General features: G+C 43.3%; 1 protein-coding gene across 4 annotated transcripts in view; it reads left to right on the top strand.

Annotated features, from left to right (window-relative positions):
• Nucleotides 1-766: 766 nt before the first annotated feature.
• The window catches only part of KCNA1 (potassium voltage-gated channel subfamily A member 1), a 43,891-nt gene continuing 20,720 nt past the window's right edge, over nucleotides 767-23,937 (top strand). The window contains exons 1-3 of one of the 4 annotated variants that reach the window (XR_016441918.1): nucleotides 767-896; nucleotides 1,682-5,795; nucleotides 5,904-10,368. Coding sequence is in view for 1 of the 4 variants with exons in the window: in XM_090043884.1 (XP_089900010.1) it covers nucleotides 2,242-3,723 (1,482 nt within the window). In the remaining 3 variants the exon portion in view is untranslated. Of the gene's footprint in view, nucleotides 897-1,681; nucleotides 10,369-23,937 lie in introns of those variants that run through there. The other 3 variants (XR_016441917.1, XR_016441919.1, XM_090043884.1) reach the window with 3 other exon arrangements.

Below are 23,937 nucleotides of genomic sequence, written 5' to 3'. Positions count from 1 at the left end.
TCCACTCACCTCCACGTGTGGCGGGGGATGAGTTCAGCCGAGCAGAGCCCGCGGGGGAGGAGGGGGTTTGACCTCCAGAGGTGCAGTGTGGGGAGTCACAGAGCGAGGCACATCCCCTGCGCGGCCCCTCTGCTCCCCGGGGGGGGGGGAGTCCCGCCTTGGTGCTCCTGCAGCTGCCCCCCCAGCCCTGCCAGCTGAGGGCGGGAGGGGGCGAGCCAGGCGCTGCATTGCGTCGGGCCCGGCTGCGGGCCACGGGCGGCCCCCGGGGAAGGTCACGCGTGTTGCCAGCGCCCCCCCCGGCGGGGAGCGTGCAACCCCCCGCGATCTGCACCAAGCAGCTCTCAGGTTTCTGCTGAGACTGCAGCGCCCAGAAATGGCTCGAGCCCGCTCCCGGCTCTCGTGCATTCAGCAGCTCCCTCGCCTCTGCCACACGCGCCCCGCTCCTGCCTCCTCCTCCTGCTGCTGCTGCCGTCGCCAGGGCGAGCCAAGGGCTGCTCCGGGGATGCAGCGGCTGCGCGGGCTGCGGCTTTGCTCCTCGCCGCCCGCCGCAGCCTAGTGCCGGGCTCCCTCCTGCCTCGCCGCTCCTCGCTCCGGCCCTGCGGACAAGGGACTTTCTTCCCGCATCCTCCGCCTCCGCCTCCGCCTCCTCCCCGCTCGCTCGCTGGCGATGCAGCCGGAGCCGGGCTATGAATATTTCAGCATCTCGCAGGCAGCGCTGTAAAGCGATCACCGTATTATTGAGAGGGGCGCAGGGGGGTGGGAGGAGGGGAGGGGAGGCGAGGAGGGTGGGGGGGAGTTTGCTTGCTCCTGCCGCTGCGCTTTTTTGGATGCTGCAAGACGAGGCGACTTGACGCATTCCGGCAGGGGCTCCCAGCCCTGCGACTGGCCCGGAGCAGGTAAGACAGAGCCCGGGCTGCGCTCGCCCACCCAGCCTGGCCTTTTCCTTCACTTTCTTCTCCCCCCTCACACACACACACCCCGTTAAGTACTGGGATCACACACACACCTGCCTATACATACCGTTATTATGTACTGGGATCACACGCACACACAATTACGTACTGGGATGACACACACAACATACACAATTATGTGCCGGGATCACTCACACACACACATACATACACACACAGTTGTATGTACTGGTACTATGTTAACTATGTACAGTTATGTACTGGGATCACACACAGACACACGGTGATGTACTGGGATCACACACCGACTAATGTACTCGGATCTGACACACACACTTCTGTAGTGGGATCTTACACACACACACAGTTATGTATTAGGATCTCTTGCACATACAGAGTTATGTAGTGGGACACCACACACACGCACACACGCTGCACTCGGGGATGGTCCCGCTGGGAGCAGGGCCGGGCTAGGTGCGCTCCTGTGGTCCCTTCCACCCCTCCTTACCCGAGTCCCTGCAGCTGCTGCACAGATGGGGGGGGGGTCCCATGCTCTCCCCTTCCCTCTGCACCCTGTCCCCAGGGAGGGAGTCTCGTGGCCCGGCCAGCAGCCCAGCCCCGGGAGGCTCCAGTGGGCGCTGGGGCTCTCCTCAGCTGCCCCCTTCCCCTCAGAGCAGGGAGACGCGACGCGCACACAGCGCGATGCTCCTTGCTGCCCCCGAGCGCGTCGCGTGTGTGTTTTTATGGACTTTTCCCCTCCCCTGCAGCCTCCGCCGCCTGCCCCGGAGCGAGCTTTGCCCCTTCCCCAGCACTGCGCACACACGCAGCCGAAGAGGAGGAGCGGGAGCCGGAGGGGGCCGCAGGAAGAGGCAGTGGAAAGTGCTGAGTCGGCACATCCCGGCCTCCCTTGGTGTCTTGCTTTTGGTGGCAACTCAGCGCCGGCCGCAGCCATGGTGGAGGCGGGGAGCGGAGGAGCAGCGTCGAGTTAAAGGCCAAAGGCAAGGGCTGGGGAGGGGAGCTCGGCCTGGGGTGTGTGGCAGGGACCCCTCGCCCTTCCCTCCCCTCTGCCCACTCTGCATTTCTCCCCCTCATCCCCCTTTCCCCTCATCCATCTTTCCCTTCCCTCTCCAGGGTTTTCCCTCCCTGATCCTTGGTTTCTGCCCCCCCACTAGAGCCCTCAATCCCAGCTCCACCATCCACCTCTAGGCTTTCTGAGGTTTCCCTCCCTTGCCTTGGCGCTCTCTGCCTCAGACCCCTGTCTCCCTCCCACCGCCTCCAGGGTGTCCCTCTAACCCTCGCATACCTCCCCACCATCACTTGTGCCACCATGACTGTCATGGCTGGAGACAACGTGGATGAGACCTCTGCCCTGCCTGGCCACCCCCAAGACAGCTACCAACCAGGTGCCCATGACGACCATGAGTGCTGTGAGAGGGTTGTGATAAACATTGCTGGGTTGCGCTTTGAGACCCAACTGAAGACCCTAGCCCAGTTTCCCAACACGCTGCTGGGCAACCCCAAAAAGCGCATGCGGTATTTCGACCCCTTGCGCAATGAGTACTTCTTTGACCGCAACCGGCCTAGCTTTGATGCTATCCTCTATTACTACCAGTCTGGAGGCCGGCTCCGCAGGCCGGTCAACGTGCCTCTAGACATGTTCTCTGAGGAGATCAAGTTCTACGAGCTGGGTGAGGAAGCCATGGAGAAATTCCGGGAAGACGAAGGGTTCATCAAGGAGGAGGAGAGACCCTTGCCTGAGAAGGAATACCAGCGCCAAGTGTGGCTCCTCTTTGAGTATCCAGAGAGCTCCGGGCCAGCCAGGGTCATTGCAATAATCTCTGTCATGGTGATCCTCATCTCCATAGTGATCTTCTGTCTAGAGACTTTACCGGATCTGAAGGAGGACAAAGACTTCACAGGGACCCTGCACCGCATTGACAACACCACCGTGATCTACAAGTCCAACATTTTCACCGACCCCTTCTTCATCGTGGAGACCTTGTGCATCATCTGGTTTTCCTTCGAGCTGGTGGTGCGCTTCTTTGCTTGTCCGAGCAAAGCTGAGTTCTTCAAGAACATCATGAACTTCATTGACATAGTGGCCATCATCCCCTACTTCATCACCCTGGGAACTGAGATGGCTGAACAAGAAGGAACCCAAAAAGGGGAGCAGGCCACCTCTCTGGCTATTCTGCGAGTCATCAGACTGGTAAGAGTCTTTAGAATCTTCAAACTCTCCCGGCATTCTAAGGGCCTCCAGATTTTGGGACAGACCCTCAAAGCCAGTATGAGAGAGCTAGGTTTACTAATCTTCTTCCTCTTCATTGGGGTGATCTTGTTCTCCAGCGCGGTGTTTTTTGCTGAGGCTGAAGAACCTGACTCTCATTTCTCAAGTATCCCCGATGCTTTCTGGTGGGCAGTGGTATCCATGACCACTGTGGGCTATGGTGACATGTACCCTGTGACAATTGGAGGCAAAATCGTAGGCTCCTTGTGTGCCATCGCTGGTGTGCTGACAATTGCCCTGCCTGTACCTGTCATCGTATCCAACTTCAACTACTTCTACCACCGAGAAACAGAAGGGGAAGAACAGGCTCAGTTACTTCATGTTAGCTCCCCCAATTTAGCATCTGACAGTGATCTCAGTTGCCGTAGTTCTTCCACAATCAGCAAATCTGAGTACATGGAAATCGAAGAGGATATGAATAATAGCATAGACAATTTTAGAGAGGCTAATCTCAGAACTGGCAACTGCACCGTAGCCAACCAAAACTGCGTTAATAAAAACAAGTTGCTGACTGATGTGTAAAAAAAAAAGCAAAAATAAAACAAAATGAAAAATAAACCCCACTCACAGCTTGAAGACTTTAAGTGACATGGTCACACTTTGTAGATGCTTTACTAATAGTCTTTGAATGCTTTATTTACCTCGTAAATGCATTGTTGCATTGCGAATTTTTGCTCAGCGATAAAGAAGCTTTCAGGATCCATGAAAGAGATAATGTTCTGTTTCTTTTACAAATGGTATTTTCCAACTGGTTAACAATGATAATTATTTGAACTAGTCTAGTTGTAAGTCATATGCTTCTAAACCTCAACTTTTTTTCCTAATTTTTTTTTTTTTGTTCATTTAAATTATTTTTACAGCAAAAGACAGTTTTTAGTGACATGCATGGATTCCAGTAAAAAACAAAATTTCTGCAAAACTGCACAATGCATCCAAAAAAGTACATCCAATAAAAAGTTCAGTAGAGACATGCAGCAAGCATCTGCTGCTATTTTGCTCAAGAAGTGTATATTTCCCATCCTCCTTTGCGAGGAATTATGTAGTTCTGCTCTACAGATCCACACAGCACCTTATTATGAATAAACTTAAGCCCGGTGTTTTGGCTGTTTGTACCCTTAATGCAGACAAATTATTATTCTATAAGGAAAATAACGGACAAAACATCTGCAATGCTGCTAAGTTTTCTTAACTGCAGATGGTTAAACACACTTTTCTCCCTTTATCTCCCCTGCCCTCCAGAACTGGATGCAAAATTTTTCACCCTGTGTTGCAAGATAGCACAATGGAGTTTAATATATGCATGTTTGAATTTGATACTATTTATTTTGTAATCGCATGCCTGAAAAGTTACCTCAGACAATAGGGGATAAGCTTTCGTTTGAACCGAATCTTCTAAATATAGTCCTTTTTGGTTTTTGTTTTCTTTTTTGTTTTCTTTCTTTTATTTTTGATTTGCATTCACCAAAAGTGCACTCCTTAATTTATTAAATATTTGATTAGTAATTTAAAGTACTGTATTTAAGTGCATATGTTAGTCAAATGGGAACAATAACTTTTGGAGATCAAAGCATGTTCAAATATTCAGCATTATGGCCTACTTGATTAAGGTGTAACTTGAATTAATTAATGCATGAATTCAGTAATAATAAGAATATTTTTTAAAAAGCACTTGTTAGATTGAGGGCACAAAGGGACTGACTAGAGAGATCTGATGCTTTTCCTGCATCATTCAGGGAAATGTGTTGGCTTCTCTCCAGGCATGGTCAGAAAGGAACATATCCCATCCCTTAAAGGGAAAACTATAAGGAAAATTAAGAAGTCAAGTTATATATAACAACACCTAAGAAGCACTATCCTTCCTAGCTGCAGAGGTGCCGATGCATGTCTTTTGGTGCATTCTCTGAATGTAAATGAAATGTATCTATCGTATGCATCCAAATTGCAGCGGCTGGTTTTCTTTTGCCATCATGATTTGAGCTCTATAGACTTTTGTACTTCTCTAGAACTCACTGAAGAGACTCAACAGATTGATTTAGGTAGTTGCTTAGTGCCTTTTTATCCTTTATTCACTGATTTGCTGGAAGTGCCTCCACGAATAGAGCCAATCAGACGTAGTGAAGGAAGGGGCAAGATACCACCACACAATCAGGATTGTTTCATGGTGCTCCCAGGCATGGCATGCAGAGAGAGAGCAAGTGTGTGTGTGTGTGTGTGTGTGTGTGTGTGTGTGTGTGTGTGTGTGTGTGTGTGTGTGTGACAGACAGACAGACAGACAGAGAAGAGGAGGGCAATGACCACCAGCGCCCATGGACACCTTCCTTCCCTTGGCAGCGCAATGCTGCGGGGCTCAGCGTTTTGCCTCTGCCAAATAAGTCACAATCGTGTTTATGCAAGACTCAGAATTTCCCCAGATGGTTTATAGACATTGCCGCCCTCATCGTTTTTGCCTTTCCTTCCCCCGAGATGGCTCTTGGGCAGCCTGCCCCAGAATGGCAGAACATGAGGAACTAAAGACCATCACTTACTGCAGCATCCACCAGGCAGGCAACCAGACTGGAGGGCTGCACATTTTTTTCTCTTGGACTTCCCAAGAGGTAGGTGAGAGAGAGGCTCCCCATTTCCCAGTTGAGCATCTACCCCTTCCTCCCTCCCCTTTCCCCCACACTCCCTCAGGAACCTTTCAGATCTTAAATCCAATACAGGTCCTTCAAGGAATCCTTTCCCATTCAGTCCCACCTCCTTTCCTTGCTCCCACCCTGATCTGTGGAAGGAAGCACTGCTGGGAGAAGGCATCTTCTGCAATATGCAAGCCTTGACTGCTAGGTCCAGGAAGACGACAGCTTTCCATCCTGACCAACGTAGGCACTAATCTTTATTTTTCTAAAGGACCAAGTTGAGAATCTTCATTATGCACTTAGCATGTGGCCATCTGCTGTCGAAACCCCTCTCCCTTCCACACTGTACAGACCCCTTTCCCCCACTCCCATCTTATATCTATCTATCTGTCTATATATATGTATATAGTGAGACATTTATGGTCTAAAAAAATTCACTCTGCAGTTAACGCACAAGCCCGACCTGCTGGGTTTACAGAAAGACTTGACTTCTCGCTTGTTTGGCATCTGTGAATCTTTAATGATGGGAAAGTGATCAAGGACAGAGGGAACCTCTCCACTCAAAACAGCTGCAAAATGTCTGGTAAAACAGGGCATTCAGTTCTCCAGGTAGATGACATCAAGCTTCTTTCCTGGCCCCTATCTCTTCACACCCCCCACGACACACCTGTCCCACCAAAAATTAAAATCTGGTGGTCCTGATCTTTCCAAACTCTGAATTCTAGGATACAACTTCCCATGTTGAAACTGACTTGAATGCTGCACTCCATTAAAAACAGCAATAATCAGTTCAGTGCTGTGGGACTGATGATCAGAAAGTCGCACCTGAGAGATGAGGCCTCACTTTGGTAACTTGGTTTCTATAGCAGTTGGGGGTCCGCATCTTAGTTTAACTAACAGACTGATTATTCTGCATGTGTAAAGAGACAAGTGCATGCAGTGGTTCTTATTTGGCAGGGGCTTGGGTGAATCAGGGTGGGGTGGCTTGGGGAGTCTGAATGTTGCTTACCCATTTATAGCTCATTACAAAGGAACTAATAAATATGGAGTACAGGGATTTAACCTCATGTAGCATAGGCATGTGTTTCTGGCAAGTTTGACAAAAAAGCTCTTACCCCTTGCACTAAATGTGCTGAAATGTCTTTGTAGGCCTGAAGGTGCACTTAACAACTGCCTGTTCTTACCAATAAATGTATTTTTCTTTTTTACATTTTGTTTTCTACTGTATTTCTTTTGGTGGATGGCTCAAGCTCAAAATGATTGTTTACTCCTGTGGAAGAGGACTGGAAAAAATGGCCTGATGGCCAATTTATCATTTTCCTAAAGGAAAGGAAGATGCCTTAGTTCAATAGGGTGGTTTAGGGAGACCAGGCTGTGTCAGAGTTGTCTGAATTATCAGCTGTTGCTGAAATTATAATCATAAATCTATGGTGTGCCAGAGAACCATAACTCACCTAAAAAATGGTGGTGGAGGGAAGGGTCTGGGGGGCAGTCATCTTCCTTATTAGAAGAACCAATGGAATGAAAAATGTTACCAAAAAAAAGAGAAAAAGTGCTACCAGATTTCTCTGTCATGTAACTCAGCTGAAGTCAATGAATCGGATCTCTGCAGGGCTTGTCTGCACAGAGTGGTTAGTGGGCACTAGCTACTCCAGACTAACTCCCAGTTAAAACTGCAAGACTTTTCTCCATTGGGACAGTCAGAAAAGTTCATTCAGATTAATTAATGGTATGAGTTGGCAGTGAATTAAAACTGTTTAAAAACCTATGTGATGCTTGTATCCAGAATTGAAGTTTTAATTTTTAATTAGGTTCATGAAGAGCACAAGTACCACACTGGGTCAGGCCACAGGTCCCTCCAGCCCTGTCGCTTACCTCTCACCATGGCAAAGAGCAGATGCTGAGTAAGAGTTTTTATGCATGACCTGTCCACACTGATCTATTCCTTGCCCCTCTCTCCCTACAGCTTCCAGCATTTAGAAGCTAGTCCTAATCTGAAGGTTGAACCTTTTACAATAATGTTTAATATCTGCTCCTAGATTTATTCTGTATGAATTTGTCTAATCTTCTTTTGAACCTGGTGAAATGTGGTAATGAGTTCTGCAAGTTAATCATGTGCAGCATGAAAAAATTCCTTTTGCTAATTTTAAACCTTCTTCCTAATAATTTCATTGTATGTCTCCTAGTTCAGTTTGGAACTGAAGCAAGCTAACTTGAATTTAGACCGCTCCTATTCTGAATATGAGTGTCCGTGGAGGGATTTAAAGTTGTTTGACTTATCTACTTTAAAAGTTAATTCCAATTAATTATCTTCAGTGACTTCATATAGATAAGCCCCTTGCCTGCACGAAGTGCAAGGCCACTTATCCCACTTTAAAAGTGGAGCAAGCACTCAACACAAGGAGTTAATGTGGAGTAATTCATGTGTTGTTGTAAATTCACCCCAGAGCTTACTGTGCTGTATTGTAGACAAGCTCTTGCTGGCTCAACCCAGTTGCCTCTAGTGCAACTCCTTTGACTTTGTTGATTTACTTCTGATTTATACAGGCGTGATGAAAAAGTGAATCAACCCCCTGATTTTAGCGTCAGAGTTAGGGATGAATATGACCCAGGGTAATTAACTTCTGGTCACACATTCTTGTAAATATGTGTGTCTTCAACTGTATTCTTATACACAAAGTTAAATACATCTGTAAATATTTGAAGGTTAGAAGACTGTGCCCAACTCTACAGTCCCAACTTAAGCAAAAGTCCTGTTGGCTGAAGTAGCAATTTTGCCCAAGGAGAAATTTCAAGGATCAGATCAGGATCTTCTTAGGAAATCAGTTATATATAATTAATTAGGGATGGCATTGGATAAATAGATGAATGAACCAATGGCAACTTTGTTCTCCTTGAGTTTTGGCTAGGGGACAATTGTTTAATTAAATGAATGTACAGAGTGTTTGCTTCTCTGATACAGCTGGAACACAAGAGAAATATAAAGCATAACATGTTTTAAATGTAAGGCACTGAGGGCCAGTTTCACCATTTAATATCTCAGTCTTTGGGCAATGCAGAATATCTTTCATGTATATCTGTGCATTGTGTTATAATTGAAATAGTCACATTTTGGGAAGGGGAAAAGGAAAAATAATATGGTTTAATAAAGCAGGCTGGAAAGTCTTATTTAGAAACATGCTTAATGTATTATCCTTCCTTTGACTTTAAATTGACTACTTCTATTTAGCAGGATGACAGTCAGGGTTTATTTCATGCAGAAAGCAGAAAAGAGTTATATCACAGATTCTAGGTGCTTACTCAGGAAGGGCCTGATTTCATATTTTTTCCATGCTTAATATTTCCATTGATTTCCATGGTAATTTTGGGTTAATAGGAAATACAGAATTGGTTCCAAATTGTGATTCACCATTTTTAGTCATGAGGCTAGGTAGAATTGGCAAGCTGTCTTTAGCAATTGCGCGACATTATTATAAAGAATGGAAACTACAAAACAGACTTTTTTTTGGAATTGCCTAAAACAGGAATCTGCATTTCAACAGTTTTGTCAGGTGAAGATTTTTTTTAAATTTAGGAATAGCAAATGTTGTCTTTCAGCATCCTAGCTTCATCAGAAGTGTTAGTATTTATCACCATCATAAAACTTCAGGGTATTGTAACTTTTTCTTCCTTGCAGGTGAAGTATACACAAAAAAGGCCAGCAGTTTGTATTATCAAGGCATACTATACCTTGATATTTTTTAAAGAAATAAAATGAAGCTGAGGTCTTAATTAAGAATTGTTTGAAAATATCCTATTTGTATCTGTGTAGCTCTGTTCATTTCACCTGTTTTCAGAGTCTAGTGAATATTATCCAAGGCTATAAAAATATATCCCTTTCCCTTTATGTTCTCTCTGATAACTAAGTGAGTATATGTTGCATTAAATTCCTTCAGGTGCATTAGTCGTTAATTACTGTTATTGTTTCAATGACATTTCTACAATGTAATTGGAATCAAATGTATATTTTACTTTTGTACAAAAGTAAAAATAATATTTTTATGACTTCAGCAAAAAACCCTTATACCTATACCTTCTTAAAATTATATATATATATTTTCCTTTCCATGACATGTAAACCACTTTTTCTTTTCATTGCATTGGTTTGAAAATGTGTAAATTACCGCTGTAGGTAGAACTGTATAAGGACTTTCTGACATACCTCTGATTTTAAAGATCACGTATTACCAATGTTAAATATAGAAACTGAATAGTGTTCATATAAAGTGCACCATCAGGGCAACAAGCCATTTAAGCTGAGATAGCTCTCTTTATTTCCACAGTTTACAAACTGCGTACACTTTGAGTCAAGTATGTACCTCACTGTTACATTACTGCTCGTTTTACTTTTGGTAATTAGCTAGTTTGATTTGTCAGTTTCAGGACATCTAATGTGATGAGTTTCTAACCTATTTAAAGTGCATAGTTTTCATCTATGCAATTTTTCTTGCTTCTGTCACTTGATCATCTGTTCATACTTGGCATCAATTAAAGAAAATTTTTAAGGATCTTACCCAGGAATATTTTGTCTGGTTATTTTCTGGAGTCCAATTTCTCTGCTGTCCCCACGAGGCAGTTGTGTCAGAAGTAAATGGTTAGTTCATCCCTGCTTTGGTTGAATGTCATAATGAATAACAAACTGCAAGGTATTCCGTGGGAAATGAGTTTCACTGTGACAGATGTTGTCATCGATGTTGTAAGCCTTTTGAATTTAGATTTAAACTTTAAAATATGATGAAGTTCACAGACTTGATTCATTAACTTGATTGACCTCAAAGGACGTTGCATCTCATTCCAAATGAGTAAAGCCAATATAATTATAGGACCATTGGCACTGAAGGTGGTAGGAATCTTACCACTGACTTCAATGGAAGTAAAGACTGGGTTTACAGAATCTTGCATCTGAATAATCTCTGGTGACTTTGCTATATGAATGCTTACTTTAACAAAAACATTAACAATGGTATAAGTCATTATGGTCTTGAGCTTGGGGAAATACAAGAGGCTTGAATTAATCATGATTTGTTTTCTTTGAATACCCCTTCTTAGGCAGGTATTCCTGACATGCTGTGGCTTCTTCGAGTAGATGTGATGGAGTTCTGGGCATTTCATTTTGATAGGTCAGCAGTCTTAAAGATTGTTTCATTACTTCTTTGTGAACATGACATTTTATCCTAATTTTTATGCTATATGTAAATAAGGAAATGAGATCAGAGGTGAAGTATCTGGTGTTTTTTTAATGCTAATGGTAAAGACAGGCAATATCAGTAGCCATGCTTATGGCTTGTGATAGTGGGTTACAACAATGACTGGATACTGACTGTGTTTATATTTTATTGGCCCTATACAGGAAATAACATCAATGATCATGTATACTTTGGAACATGTTTTACTAGAGTAGCAGTTTTACTAAAGTTTGTATAATAATATCTTTGGAGATATATAAACCTACTTGTATTGAATCTTGGGTGTGAACTGACACAGGTTTATTTGGTTGAACCAGTGGTAAAAGCTTTCAGGTAATATTTTTGAATGGGCCTATTCTGCAAACCTTCAGTCACCAAACTCACATTGATTTTGGCCCTAACTCAGCAAGATGTTCAGCCTTGTGTCTGTCTTTAAGGACATGAGTATCTTTATTGACTTATGTTGATTTCTGATCATCACATTTAAATCTCGCTGTTTCTTTCAGCATAGTGTCAGTAAGCTTCTGCCTTTCCTCTTCATGTACACAACTAAAATTTTTGCTCGGACCTTCATCATCTTGTGTCTCAACCTTTTCTATTTTGGCCTTGAGAAATCCTATGGTGCCCTGCACAGAGGCGGTCAGAAAACGGTGGCAAAGAGCATTTTCCGAGATCCTGGATCTTGTTTCTTTTCACACCTCCTGTTCCACCCCCACCCATGCCCAAACTGTCAACTTGCTTTCCCTTTGATGGCTATTCTGGGCCTGTCTCATCATGTCTTTCATCTCTTATGGGGTACCTGGACATCAGTCTCTGCCTGCATTCTGCCAGGGTTGTCAGGCTTCATTGCTTATGAAGCCTATGTTGCCCCTGGACTTTACTGTAATATAAATATTGTTATTTAATTACTCAGCATCTTGCTGAATTGGAGCCTTCAGCGGGAGTTTCCTACATGTAAGCCTTGCTGTATCAATCCCTCAAAGTGGGTCTACTTTGCAAAGTGACTCTGTTAAAATGTTATGGTTTGGACTCTGTGTTTATCCTGTATTTGTTCCTCTGTGTTATATTTGCTCATTATACAAAATGATGAGGGGAGGAAGTTCTAGCTGCCAATCCTGAAAACTTCCCTTTCAGTCATCCTTATCAATTGTAAGAACTCTTCTGGCCGAATTTAGCCTTTGGTTGTACTTCTGCAAGCTCGTTGTCCTCCACAGTTTTCACTGAGGTTTAGGTGTGGCTTAAGGCAAAAAAAGAAAAGAGAAAGAAAGAAAAAGTGAGCCTTGGTAAATAAATCAACAACTAATTTGTTAATTAACAGTTAACAAATTTTGGCAGAGTATAGATTGCTGCCACTCTCTCTCCGCACTCCATCATGCCTCTCCTGGCTCCAAAGTACGAAGAGGGGAGAAACTAAACAAACATACACACAAGTTTTGAATTCAGGCATGAAGTTGGTTTGTTCCATAAATAAATGCCATTTCATTACATGGTGGCCTCCCTGAAAATCCCTGGCATTCGAATATGCATTGAAATCCTACAGAAATACCAGTTATAAGTAACCACATGAGGTATTTGATTGCGACATCAGGATGATAAACCAAATGTTAACTTGTTGAGACTAGAACAATTTCTTTTCCTAGGCATGCTGCTACATTAAGGGGATTTTGTACCTTCCTCAAAAGTATCTGATCAAGTGTGGTACTAATTGGGTGCATCTACACGTGCAATTAATGTGACACAATAAACTCCAGAGCTGGTTGAGCTGGACTAAACTGCTCCTGGGTGCAGCATCTAAACATACTCCTGGGACACCAGCAATTTGAGGCTCCTGGGACACCAGCAATTTGAGGCAGGGTGGAACAGGCCTCTGGCTGGCTGAGCTGACGGGGTGCAATTTATTCCTGTGGTCAACTCCACATATATGTTTCAGTGCCGTCAAGTACTCCCCAACAGTACTATATTATTGTGGAGTTAATTAATTTACTGTGCCCTAATACGGCTGCATGTGTAGATGGTGATGCTTTACTGGGGTGCTAATTAATCTATTCCAGAGTAAAATGCATGTGTATATGCTCCCATTATGTCTGAGAGAGGATTCTGTAGCAGACAGTATGAGCTGGCACAGAAAAATACTATCAACAATATTCTAAATGTTGTACTATGAATTCCTATATTCCTTCAGGGCAGGATCCAAAGCTCACGGAAATAAATGGCAATCTTTCTGTTTACTTCAGGGGGTCATAGAGCAGCTCCGTGTATTTTTGTTTCTTATCCTCGTGCTTAAGAGAAGTGCATGCATCTGGTACTCAGCTAAGTGAATTTAAATGAGAAGAAAAATAAGAAATGAACGGTTCTCAAAACCTGCAACACTTGCCTTTCATGGTATGCTATATGCCAAGTCTAGTTTTTCCCAAAAATGCTCATTTTCCAGTGGTTTTCAATGTAAGTGTTTGGAAATCAAAGTAACTTTAATTAGTGCAACAGTGCTTCAATCCATCCAACTTTTCTAACAGCTTCTTAAAATGCCTGACATTTTATTCCAGCAGAAAGACAATAATTACATGTGAATAGAAACCTTTTATAGCTAGCAATGAAAATGTAATATGAGGTGCTATATTTGGTGTCCTCCTCTCACTAGGTGGGAATGTTAGTACATTAGGTTTTGAATTCTAGAATTCATGTATTTCCAGAGAACCGCCTCATTACCATTCCTGCCATTTCTCTCTGAGTGCAAAACTCTCATCAATTTCAGCGCAAGAAAAGTATATAGGAAAAGATGCAAAGAGCAGAGGATGTGGCCTCATCTGACAAGATTTGCTTATGAGTGTTGTGATTCTGCTAGTCTAGCAGCAGTCTCACTCTTTCTATGAGAGAGTCCAGCTGCATATGATTGAGGCTGCAGGTTGATACTTGTCAAACAGGAGCCATGTAAACTAAGAGTAACAACACTAAGATGTAACAGGTAGGAGAATTGGGCCTTCAGTCCCTACATGAGGCCTGGTTTGAAAACTTAGCGTATACAGGAACGATCAAGGAATCAACAGTACTTCTCTGATACAGCTGGTAATTGCAAAGAGTGTCCTCTGCCATTTTGTTCTTAGTTAGCATGTGGAATATTTATCATAAATGGTTCTGGTGTTCAGGGCTTTTTTACTGTTCATATTGATAGTCATATGGCCTAATTCTCTTTTCAGCAGTTTAAATCCATGGAGTTTAGTGGAGTTGCTTCTGATTGACTGTTGTGTAAATGAAAACAGAATCAAACCCACAGCTCAATGCAGTTCAAACTTTGTTCAAAATGGCTGAGGGATGAGATAGAAGAACCAGCTACCCAGAAAAACAGCCATCCAAACAAAGTCCTGGAAGGATTCTTTGTGCTATGCCTCTATGAGCAATCAAAAGAATCTAGATAAAACTCCATTTCTTCTTAGGCAATCAATGTGATCAGTTAACTATTCCCAGAAGAAATGGAATAGAAATACCTGGGTGAAATCTGCACTAAATTCTTCACAAAGTTTCACTGTGGGGTCCGGAATCCACCAAGAGATTCTTCCATGTATTTATTGAATGGAATCACTTAGGCTGTGTTAGTTGTTTCATCTTCTTTTTCCTGTGTTTAACATGCTGCTATTTTGCTGTCAGTGTGAAGTATTCATCTCCAGTCCATTGAAGACCATAGGAACTGATTAAACACGTGCACTACCATAACTACGAAACTACAAGGGAGGTAGCTGCATGTCTTTCCTTTCTTTGGTATCTGTTTTGCTGACTGCTCAAGTCATAATGGCTTCTAAGAGTATAAACTGTCTGAAAATGAATACTCTTGAAATGTCTTGGGATGTCTACATTTATTATTACAGTGATTTATACAACTTCGATTAATGTATGTTAAGTTGTGTTGTTTGTGTCACTAACCTCTCTTTTTAGGGGATTGAAAACCTGGATGAAAAAACTAACTTTCTGCTGACAATTCTCCCAAGAACCACTTTTTTGCTCCAGTTGACTGGTATAAGCTTTTTTCATTTGGGTGAGAGTAAGAAAGGATGGTTACTAGTTTGCTCAGTATTTTCCTGATCTGATTTGCTAAATGATAAAATGTCTTTTGTTTCAAATGAATGAGGTTTGACTCTTCCTGGGTTTTTAATACAGTGTAAACTCTTTTGATATTTAATTTTTAAATTGCAAAATGGCTAAGATATTAATATTGCAGTAGCAGCTACTGAGTATGCACTGTAACTGCGTAGTGCCTGGAAAATCTTTAGAGCATCATAGGTGAACTGATTGGTGGGAAGATAGCTGTGGCTTAAAGGCAGTGCATGGTTAGTGGAAATGAGGATCTGACAGAGTTGTATTGTGGCTATTGTGTTGTGCATCTAGGAAAGTCTGAAAGTTGCTGGATCATTGCTTCAGGGAGAGGAGTCCAGGAACACAAATTAAAGGTTTTACAAGAAGAGTGTTGGAAATTCGGTCTTTTGAGTCCGTACTAAGCTAGTCTCTACTCATGCATTAGGGGTCTAAAGTTAAACATGATTATGGCAATGTGGGTCATTAAAGGATCCATAGTATTGTCTGGTGTTGTGATGAAACTTGATTTCTGCCTGCTTCCTTCTGCCATTTTTTTTCTGTTCTAATATTGGATTGTGCTGCTGCCATTAAAAAGCTGCCATGTTTCATCTCAGAATTAGCTGCATTTCAGGGGTGGCGCTAGCTTGTTCCTCAGTATATAAAATTTGTAAAATGCTTTGGGAACATGCAAGATGAAATATGCTATATATTAATACAAGATAGTATAATGCATATTTGGGAGAACACTCAAAAGAAATCCAAAACTCTATGGTATGGAGTAGGTTCAATTATTAATTAAGAATAGTAGACGGAAGCTGGCTAATGCTGTATATTATACAACTGCAATCCCTAATGCATATTCAAAGTATACACTCCATTGACATTAATATGATGTATTCTTTTTTACTGGATCCAAATGTCTCTGTTCAAATCCATTTTATAGTGCTTTAAAGGCTCTGTTGAAATGCACCAGCCCACAGTGCACTTCAAAGTAGATCAATATGTCCACACAAGACTACTGTATTGGGGTGCAATATAGATAACTAGGAAAAGGCAACAGAACAGGGGTTTTTTTCAATTTTTTTCTTTTCATTTTCAGGGTCTCCTTGTAATATTTTGAGCTTCTTCCCCCAGGAAATAATACAAATATGAATGGTAAAATCTAAGGCTTGCTTCTTTCCTGTTTTCCTCTGTAGTCATTTGCATCTGTGGAAAATGCAGAACACTATAAGCCAGAAGTCAGGCGGATGATGCTGAAGTGAACCAGCGGACAGTCTAGCTCTCCTGTTTAGGCACAGTAGTATTTTACACCTACTTTGCTCATGTGTTTATGAACATTCAGTCAGCATACTGGAGAACCTAGCCCTGCAGATTGGGTTGCATGAGTTAAAATTGCTTTAACCTGCTTTTTCCTGCATCAGGATTTTATATGTCTGACAACACAGTGTGATCATATATGAATGCATACTCAGTAAATAATGGAGTATGTAATGAGGAATGCAGTGATATGCGCACACAGATGCCATAAACTAGCAAAATGTTATACATTCTTTCTCTCTTTCCTTGTACTTTGGTGGAAACCGTTCATAGTCATTTCATAGATTTCATAGACATTACGGCTGGAAGGGACCTCGGGAGCTCATCGAGTCCAGCCCCCTGCCCAAAGGGCAGGAAGTCAGCTGGGGTCATAGGATCCCAGCAAGATAAGCATCCAATTTACTCTTGAAGGTGTTCAATGTAGGTGCTTGAACCACCTCCGATGGCAGACTGCCCCAGACCTTGGGGGCTCGGACAGTAAAGAAATTCTTCCTTCTGTCCAGCCTGAAACGGTCTTGCAGGAGTTTGTGACCGTTCGACCTCGTCATCCCTTGGGGCGCTCTGGTGAACAGACATTCTCCCAGATCACCCCTGGTGTTCACCCCTGATAAACTTATAGGTGGCCATCAGATCACCCCTGAGCCTGCGCTTTTCCAGGCTAAAGAGTCCCATGGCTCTCAGCCTGTCATCGTAAGGTCTGTTTTCCTGACCTCTGATCATGCGCGTGGCTCTCCTCTGGACTCTCTCAAGCTTCTCCACATCCTTTTTGAATTGTGGAGCCCAAAACTGGACGCAGTACTCCAGCTGCGGCCTCACCAAGGCCGAGTACAAGGGGAGAATGACGTCCCGGGATTTGCTCGAGAAGCATCTATGGATGCACGCCAGCATTTTGGTCGCTTTACTAGCCGCAGCATCGCATTGGAGGCTCATGTTCATCTTGTGGTCAATGATGACCCTCAGGTCTTTTTCTTCTGTAGTGCTAACCAACGTAGCACTGCTGAGCCTATAAGGGTGCTGCAGGTTTTTCCTCCCAAGGTGGAGAACCTTGCATTTTTCGGTGTTAAACACCATGAGGTTCTCGTCTGCCCATTTGCTGAGCTTGTCCAGGTCAGCCTGGATCACCCGCCTATCTTCTGGCGTGGATGCTTTGCCCCAAAGTTTGGTGTCATCGGCAAACTTGGCCAGTCCACTCCTGACTCCAATGTCCACATCGTTAATGAAGATGTTGAACAGTATGGGTCCCAGGACAGAGCCTTGAGGGACCCCACTGGTCACAGGGCACCATGATGAGTGACTGCCATCAATCACAACACTCTGGGTCCGACCACGAAGCCAATTTCCCAGCCAGCGGATCGTGGTGGAGCCAAAGCCACAACTGGGCAGTTTGGCCAAGAGGTGATCATGGGATACCAGATCAAAAGCTTTTTTGAAGTCAAGATATATGACTTGTGAGGCAAGATATATTAATAAAGTTCAGAATGATTAGTAGAGAAATGAACTTGATGTGATCTGAGGTTTGGAGGAAAACTAACTGTAATTGTGTTCAGAAAAATTAACTTGTAAATCACCTCACCTTCTCTTAAAGAATTACTTTTTGCACCTCTCTTGTAAATTTAGCTTAGTAGGATCAAAGGGTGTTATGTACTGTAGTAGAAGTGAGCACAGCTTAGGTCTGATTTGAATTCATAGGAAGGTTACTTTATACTGTTTTGGTATAATGTGTATACAAGGCCAGGATGACCCTGGAAAAATGTGCTGATGTAATAATGCCTATTAGAGGTGCTATTTTTCCTTCTCAGATATTTTTATATCAGCAAATGTCCTAATGTCATAAAAGAGTCCATTTTGCCCATGCATTTTATTTCATGTAGAGAACTGGTTTCAGCTATACTGAGGAGAGATTGTATTTTTCTTGTAGAATTTGTCTTTCCGCTATAGTAGCAGCTATTTTAGTGGAAATCAGACTGGGGCATAATTGAGGGCATTTTCACCCCTTTTATGCTGCAAGGTTGATGTAGAACAGTCTGGGTGTAAATGAGAATCAGACCCTCTAGTGTCCATTAATTGTGTGATCATTTTGCATCAAGTGAAATGGTCAGCTGTTTTCATGGCATCACATATCTTAAGGAGTGAATCTATTATCTTACATGTGGACTTTAATGATAAATAAGCAGGAAGCTATTACATACATCTTATTTCCCCCCCCCTCCCCCCCCCAACTGTCTCAAGACACAAAACTTGCAAACCTGGCCATGGCCTTAGAAATGAATTCATTAAATTTTTAAAAGGAAGAAGTGCAGTGAAATCCTAATAGTCCCGAGGGAGGGGGGAGGGGGTTGCAAGAGAGAGTGCATATAGCTACCTCTCATAGGCTTCTAGATGACCGTCATCAGTGGATTTGCTCAGAGAATTTTATGACCATGAAAGATTTCAGGTTTTGAAAAGGAGCCTTGCCTCACAAGATTGTAAGAACATTATAGGCTGTACTCCGTACTCCTTCCTGGTGTTACTCCATCAAAGCCCAGAGGATTTACAGCAGGGATTAATTTAGCTCATTGTCTTTCTGCCTTCATGAGGTAGCCCCAGCCTGATACAGTGTTGCCTTCTTGATTTTAGGCTTGCTCCAGGTGCTGCTTTAGAAGTGATGAAATAAATTCTGTATTTCTGGGAGGGAGGAGTAGAACTGAGCAACTTCTCAGATTTGATGTAGTTTCGTTGGCAGTGAGTGGCCCAGTGAGATAACTGGTGTGAAGAAAACTAGGAGGCTTCAAGCCCCTCATTTGGAGAACAAAGGCAGCTTACCTCTGCAGAGAGTGATGGAAGATGTTAAAATGAGGCTATTCATCCATTTCTGGCTGATCCTTCAAGCTGCTGAGGGCCTTTGATTCCCATTGAATCACTGGGAGTGGAGGTAATGTAGTATATCTGAGTCTAAGAAGTTTCTGAGTGATAATAGAACTAATGCCAGACAGGCAAGCAGGAGGTTGTGTGGTTCAAATGGTACTTCGCAGGCAATTGATCAACCTGCACACATTCTTCAGTCACAGTAGGAATATTTTTTTGCCATGGTAAGATCTATGTCAGCACAAAGGGGTCCTTGTTGATTGAGGTCAATGGGTACGACCACGGTGAAATACTAATTAAAAACAGTGAACAATCTTTTCTTTTTTAGATGGTTTAATGATTATTTCTATACAATAGCTTAAAGGGAGGCAGATGTTGTAGGGGAAAATGCAAAGACAGGACCCTCCCTTCCAGTGTGGGGATTGAAGGAGAGGGTTGTAGGGAACTGTGTAGTGGTAAATGTGTCTAATTAGTTACTTGAGCTTTTATAGGTTAACTTGCTTTTCCGGAAAAACAGCAGAGAGGTTCCCTCTCTGCTTTACTTGTTCTTGCTGTGTTTGGGTTGGGTAGCACAGCTATGATGCTTAGAAGACTCAGGGAGATGCTGTTAGGTTTTTTTATGAATATTCTAGGAAATGGATTTAATAGCTCTCTCCCTCACTGTCTCTCTGCTCATAAATATTGCACACGCTCTAAGCTATTGATATCATTTGACTAAATTACAGCCTACCAAGTAATTGTTTTAGCTCCAGTCTTTATGATGCCCAGCTAGGTAAAACAGCATGTCTACAAATATGCAGTCCAACACATGAGACTAGTTTCCCTTGTTTTCAGATAACTTTTGCAGGAGTCTTCCAAAGTGGTAAGAACTACTTGCCACAGTGAGACACAGCAGGTTTTTCCTTCTCGGCTCCTGGCAGAGGGTGTTGATTGCAGTTGGCTGCCTCTCTACCTCTGAGAGATTCTTGGAGAGGGAAGAATGCACAATCACCATGCAGAGACACGAGGGGAATTTTTTCCTGTAATCTACTTAATCCAGAATAAACGGTTCAGATGCAGTTCTGTGCTCCTAGCCTGAGCCTGTATGCCTAGAGTATCAGTGGGCTCACTTAGCAGCTACAGTACCAGCTATAGGAATAGAGAAACTCTCTCAGTTCTTGCACATATGTCCCAAGTTTGTGGAGCAGGTGGGTAATACATACATGCAGTAGTAGTTCTAAACTGCCTTTCTCCCTGCCCTGACACCACAGAGCCAGTGCACGTGAAGCCGTTGAAGGCTTCAGGGAACACAAGCAGACTCAGTGCCTTGGGGGCTCCTGCAGTCCAGTCCTCTGTTTTCAGTGGGATGTGCAGGGCTGAGGTGCAGGGACTCCTATTGGGCTTAGAGTTTGGGGACCTTTTAAAGCTAAAGAAGTGTCTTAACATGAATGTGTAGGTTCAGGGCCTGGAAAATCCCTGCTGCATATCTGTGGAGTGGTGAGCCTAGCACAGTCCCTATAGGACACTGGAAGAATTATGCTTACTCTTCTTCAGCTGAGGTACAGCATCATGCTTGCCAACAGCCACAGTTGGTATTAGGGCTGCTTGCTGTGTAGCTCACCTCTGGCCAATTGAGGTCATTTGTTTGACATTGAGGAGTGCAAGGTAGGTAGAAGGGGAACAGGGAGTGTGAGCCACAGCCTGGAAGCAAGGAGAGAGGTAGGGGAGGATGGAGAGAACAAGAAAGAAGCTGAGCAAACTTGACTCTCATCCCTCACCTTGGGATTCTAAGGGCAAGGACAACTGTACTTATGGGAGACTGGTGCCTCCAGAGTCTGGGGGGGGGCACCAGCAGCTGATCGTGGACTGGGAGAGGGTGGTCCCCCAGGGGCTGATCGCAGTGCCAGTGGCAAAACCAGAAGTGCCAGCCAGAGCCAATCTCGTGGGGAGGGGTGCCAAGCCGGCCAGCACCCCCACTCCCCAGCTGGCAAAGGCCAAATTTCAGGGGGGGCATGTGCCCCCCACCCCGGCCTCCCCTATGCATCACTTATGACTGTACTTAAGGTTCTGTGGCACAGTGGGAATTAGATACGCAGTCCCCTTCTCATTATAAATATATTCCCTATTGTTTGCTGTCCTGAAAAAAAAAAAGCAAGTGCTGTTAGCTCCCAAGGAATCCAGGCATCTGGGATTGTGTTCTGTTCCCACTGGGCCAAACTTTTCTATACCTAAATAATGGGCCACAATTGACTGCAAATTCTAACAGTAGCATTTGGATATCTATCTGTGCACTCATAAATCAGGCGTTTAATCTCACCTTTGTGTGTATGTAAGACCAATAGTTTAAGATTCTGTTTTCTGACAGCAGCCAGGACCTTTCTTTGAAAGAAATATGAATGAGCCCTGCATTTGGTATATAGGGGATCATCTGTGCCCCTGTTAATTGTCATGCTCTTCCCTAATGGCAAGATGCCAGCTTAAACCCAGAAGCATGAGATTAATTTTTGGTAATTATGAGAACTCTGGATATTTCTGAAATATATATGGCCATTCCTTTTCAGAATTATCCTTTGTTGGAAGGCCCAACTAAAGAGACAAGACACAAACTTTGGGATAAATTCTTAGTAGCCTTCCCCATAAGCAATCTGTACTCATACAGACAATCTTATTGGATGATTTCTGATCCCAGTTCAACTTTAGACAGGTGTTATTCTATGAACTTCAGTCAAGTTCCTTCTGATTTACTATGATTGGCTTAAGAGCAGAGTTAGGGTCAAAAGAGAGCTATGTTTGGGAATAAGGGTTGTTTAGGTCTCATCAAACTTGATAAATCCTGTACCCTGGTGTATGTAGATGTGGGACCTCTGTTGATGAAAATCACTGTAGGCCCTCCAACTTCAGTTTAGCTGTACCAGTTTACAGCAGGTGAACATTTCATCCAGCAAATTTGATGGCAAAAATGTTGATGAGACAGATTTTTAAATAATTTAGCCACCTCTGTCACCCTTTCAGTGCATACACCAATTAGGGTACAGACACATTGCACATTTACTCCAGCATATTCTCAACTGACTGCAGAAGAAAAGTGGAGTGAACTAATGACATGGGTCTTTTACTCTGATGGAAATGCTTTTCTTCAGTGTAAAATTACTGATGAGGAAGTTGTGAGTAAATTTACTCAGAAAAGTTACTTTGGTACATGTGTCCTGCATCTGCTACCATTGCCCATATCACTCCGATATAGCTATTTACTCTGTACTAACCAGCTCCATGCCGCATACTGATTGGGTGATACTTGTTTATACAAGTACCAAATGACTACACAGTAATGACTGTGGTCAGTGTCTCATGTAGACACAGACTAGCATATATAAAAACACTCACTTAATTCTTCCTCTGGCTACATATCTCTCAGTATCACCTCAACTCATCCAATCAGAAAGCAGTAGGTACTTAATTCAGAAAAAGTGGGCACGTCTACACGAGATGCTACTGTGCAGTTGTTACTGCACATTTATTTAGTGCCTGTATTAGTAAGTACTAAATAAGGGTGCAGTACCCATAGTTACTGTGCAGTAGCACTGGCAAACATATTTTGGATAACGTTACTCTCAGTAGCCTAATAATTCTGTGCAGTAGTGTATTAGCACTGTCCATGTTGTGACGTGCTACTGTGCAGTATTATTAGGCTACTGCACAGTCAGCATTTCAGGTAGATGCTCCCAGAGTGGACAAAGTAGCTACCCATTTCCAGAAATATTGGACATGAGCAAATACAGCAATTTACCAAGTAATATACACTTCTGTGCTGAAGACTGCGGCACAGTGAAGAGATACATGAGCTTTCAGCTACCTAGCTAAGGTACTGTTGGTGGTCTAGCTATGCCACTGTGGAACTTTGTGTGGGATATTTTACTATGCCCACAAGCAAACACATTCTGCTGCAGGTGCCCCATATGTCCTGGCATTCTTGGCTATAGTTAGAAAAGGTCTTCCTAGAAAGTCATGAATATAGGAGAAAATAGCAACATGTGGCATCAGAACTACATGGCCAGTAAGACATCACAGTGACATTTTAGAAACAAAATAGTTAAAATTTTAATTTTTGGTCAATATTTTTAAGGGGCAGAAAAAGGAAGGGAAGAAAAAAATGTTTCATGATCAGTTGTGGTAAAATGTAGCATCAGATTCTAATCTTGGTTATACTGTTGTACAACCAGAGTAATACCACTGCTTGCAGTTATTGCTGACATACAAAAATGTAAAATAAAAGCTGAATTGAGCATGTAATTTGTATTCCCCACCCCCCATTTCCTTTGCAGACACCAATCAAATGTTGCAGACACTGTCCAAACAGTCTTAGCCAGAGGCCTTTCAGGAACTGCTCAGTTTTTCTTTCTGTTGTGATGTGAGACGTATGATGCAAAATGTGCCCCTAAGGCACTTCAGGGACCTACACACCTCCAGCGATAGACCAAATTCTGTCTTCCTGTCTGTTGCAATAAGTCAGGGGTATCCTCATTGCAGTGCAGAGGTGTAACAGCATGCCCGGACACCTGGGGCAGCAGCCACACACAGGACAGCTTCCAGTCGCTGCCACAACTTGCAATCACACAGCTTCTGTAGCAGCCTTTGTAGCACTGTCTCCCCCAAGTTAGTGCTTGTGACACCGGCCCGTCACCCCACCCTAG

Source organism: Crocodylus siamensis, chromosome 4 (assembly GCF_052110815.1).
Source record: "Crocodylus siamensis isolate JL-2025a chromosome 4, ASM5211081v1, whole genome shotgun sequence".
NCBI lineage: Eukaryota > Metazoa > Chordata > Crocodylia > Crocodylidae > Crocodylus > Crocodylus siamensis.
This window is presented reverse-complemented; position numbering and strand designations above follow the sequence as displayed.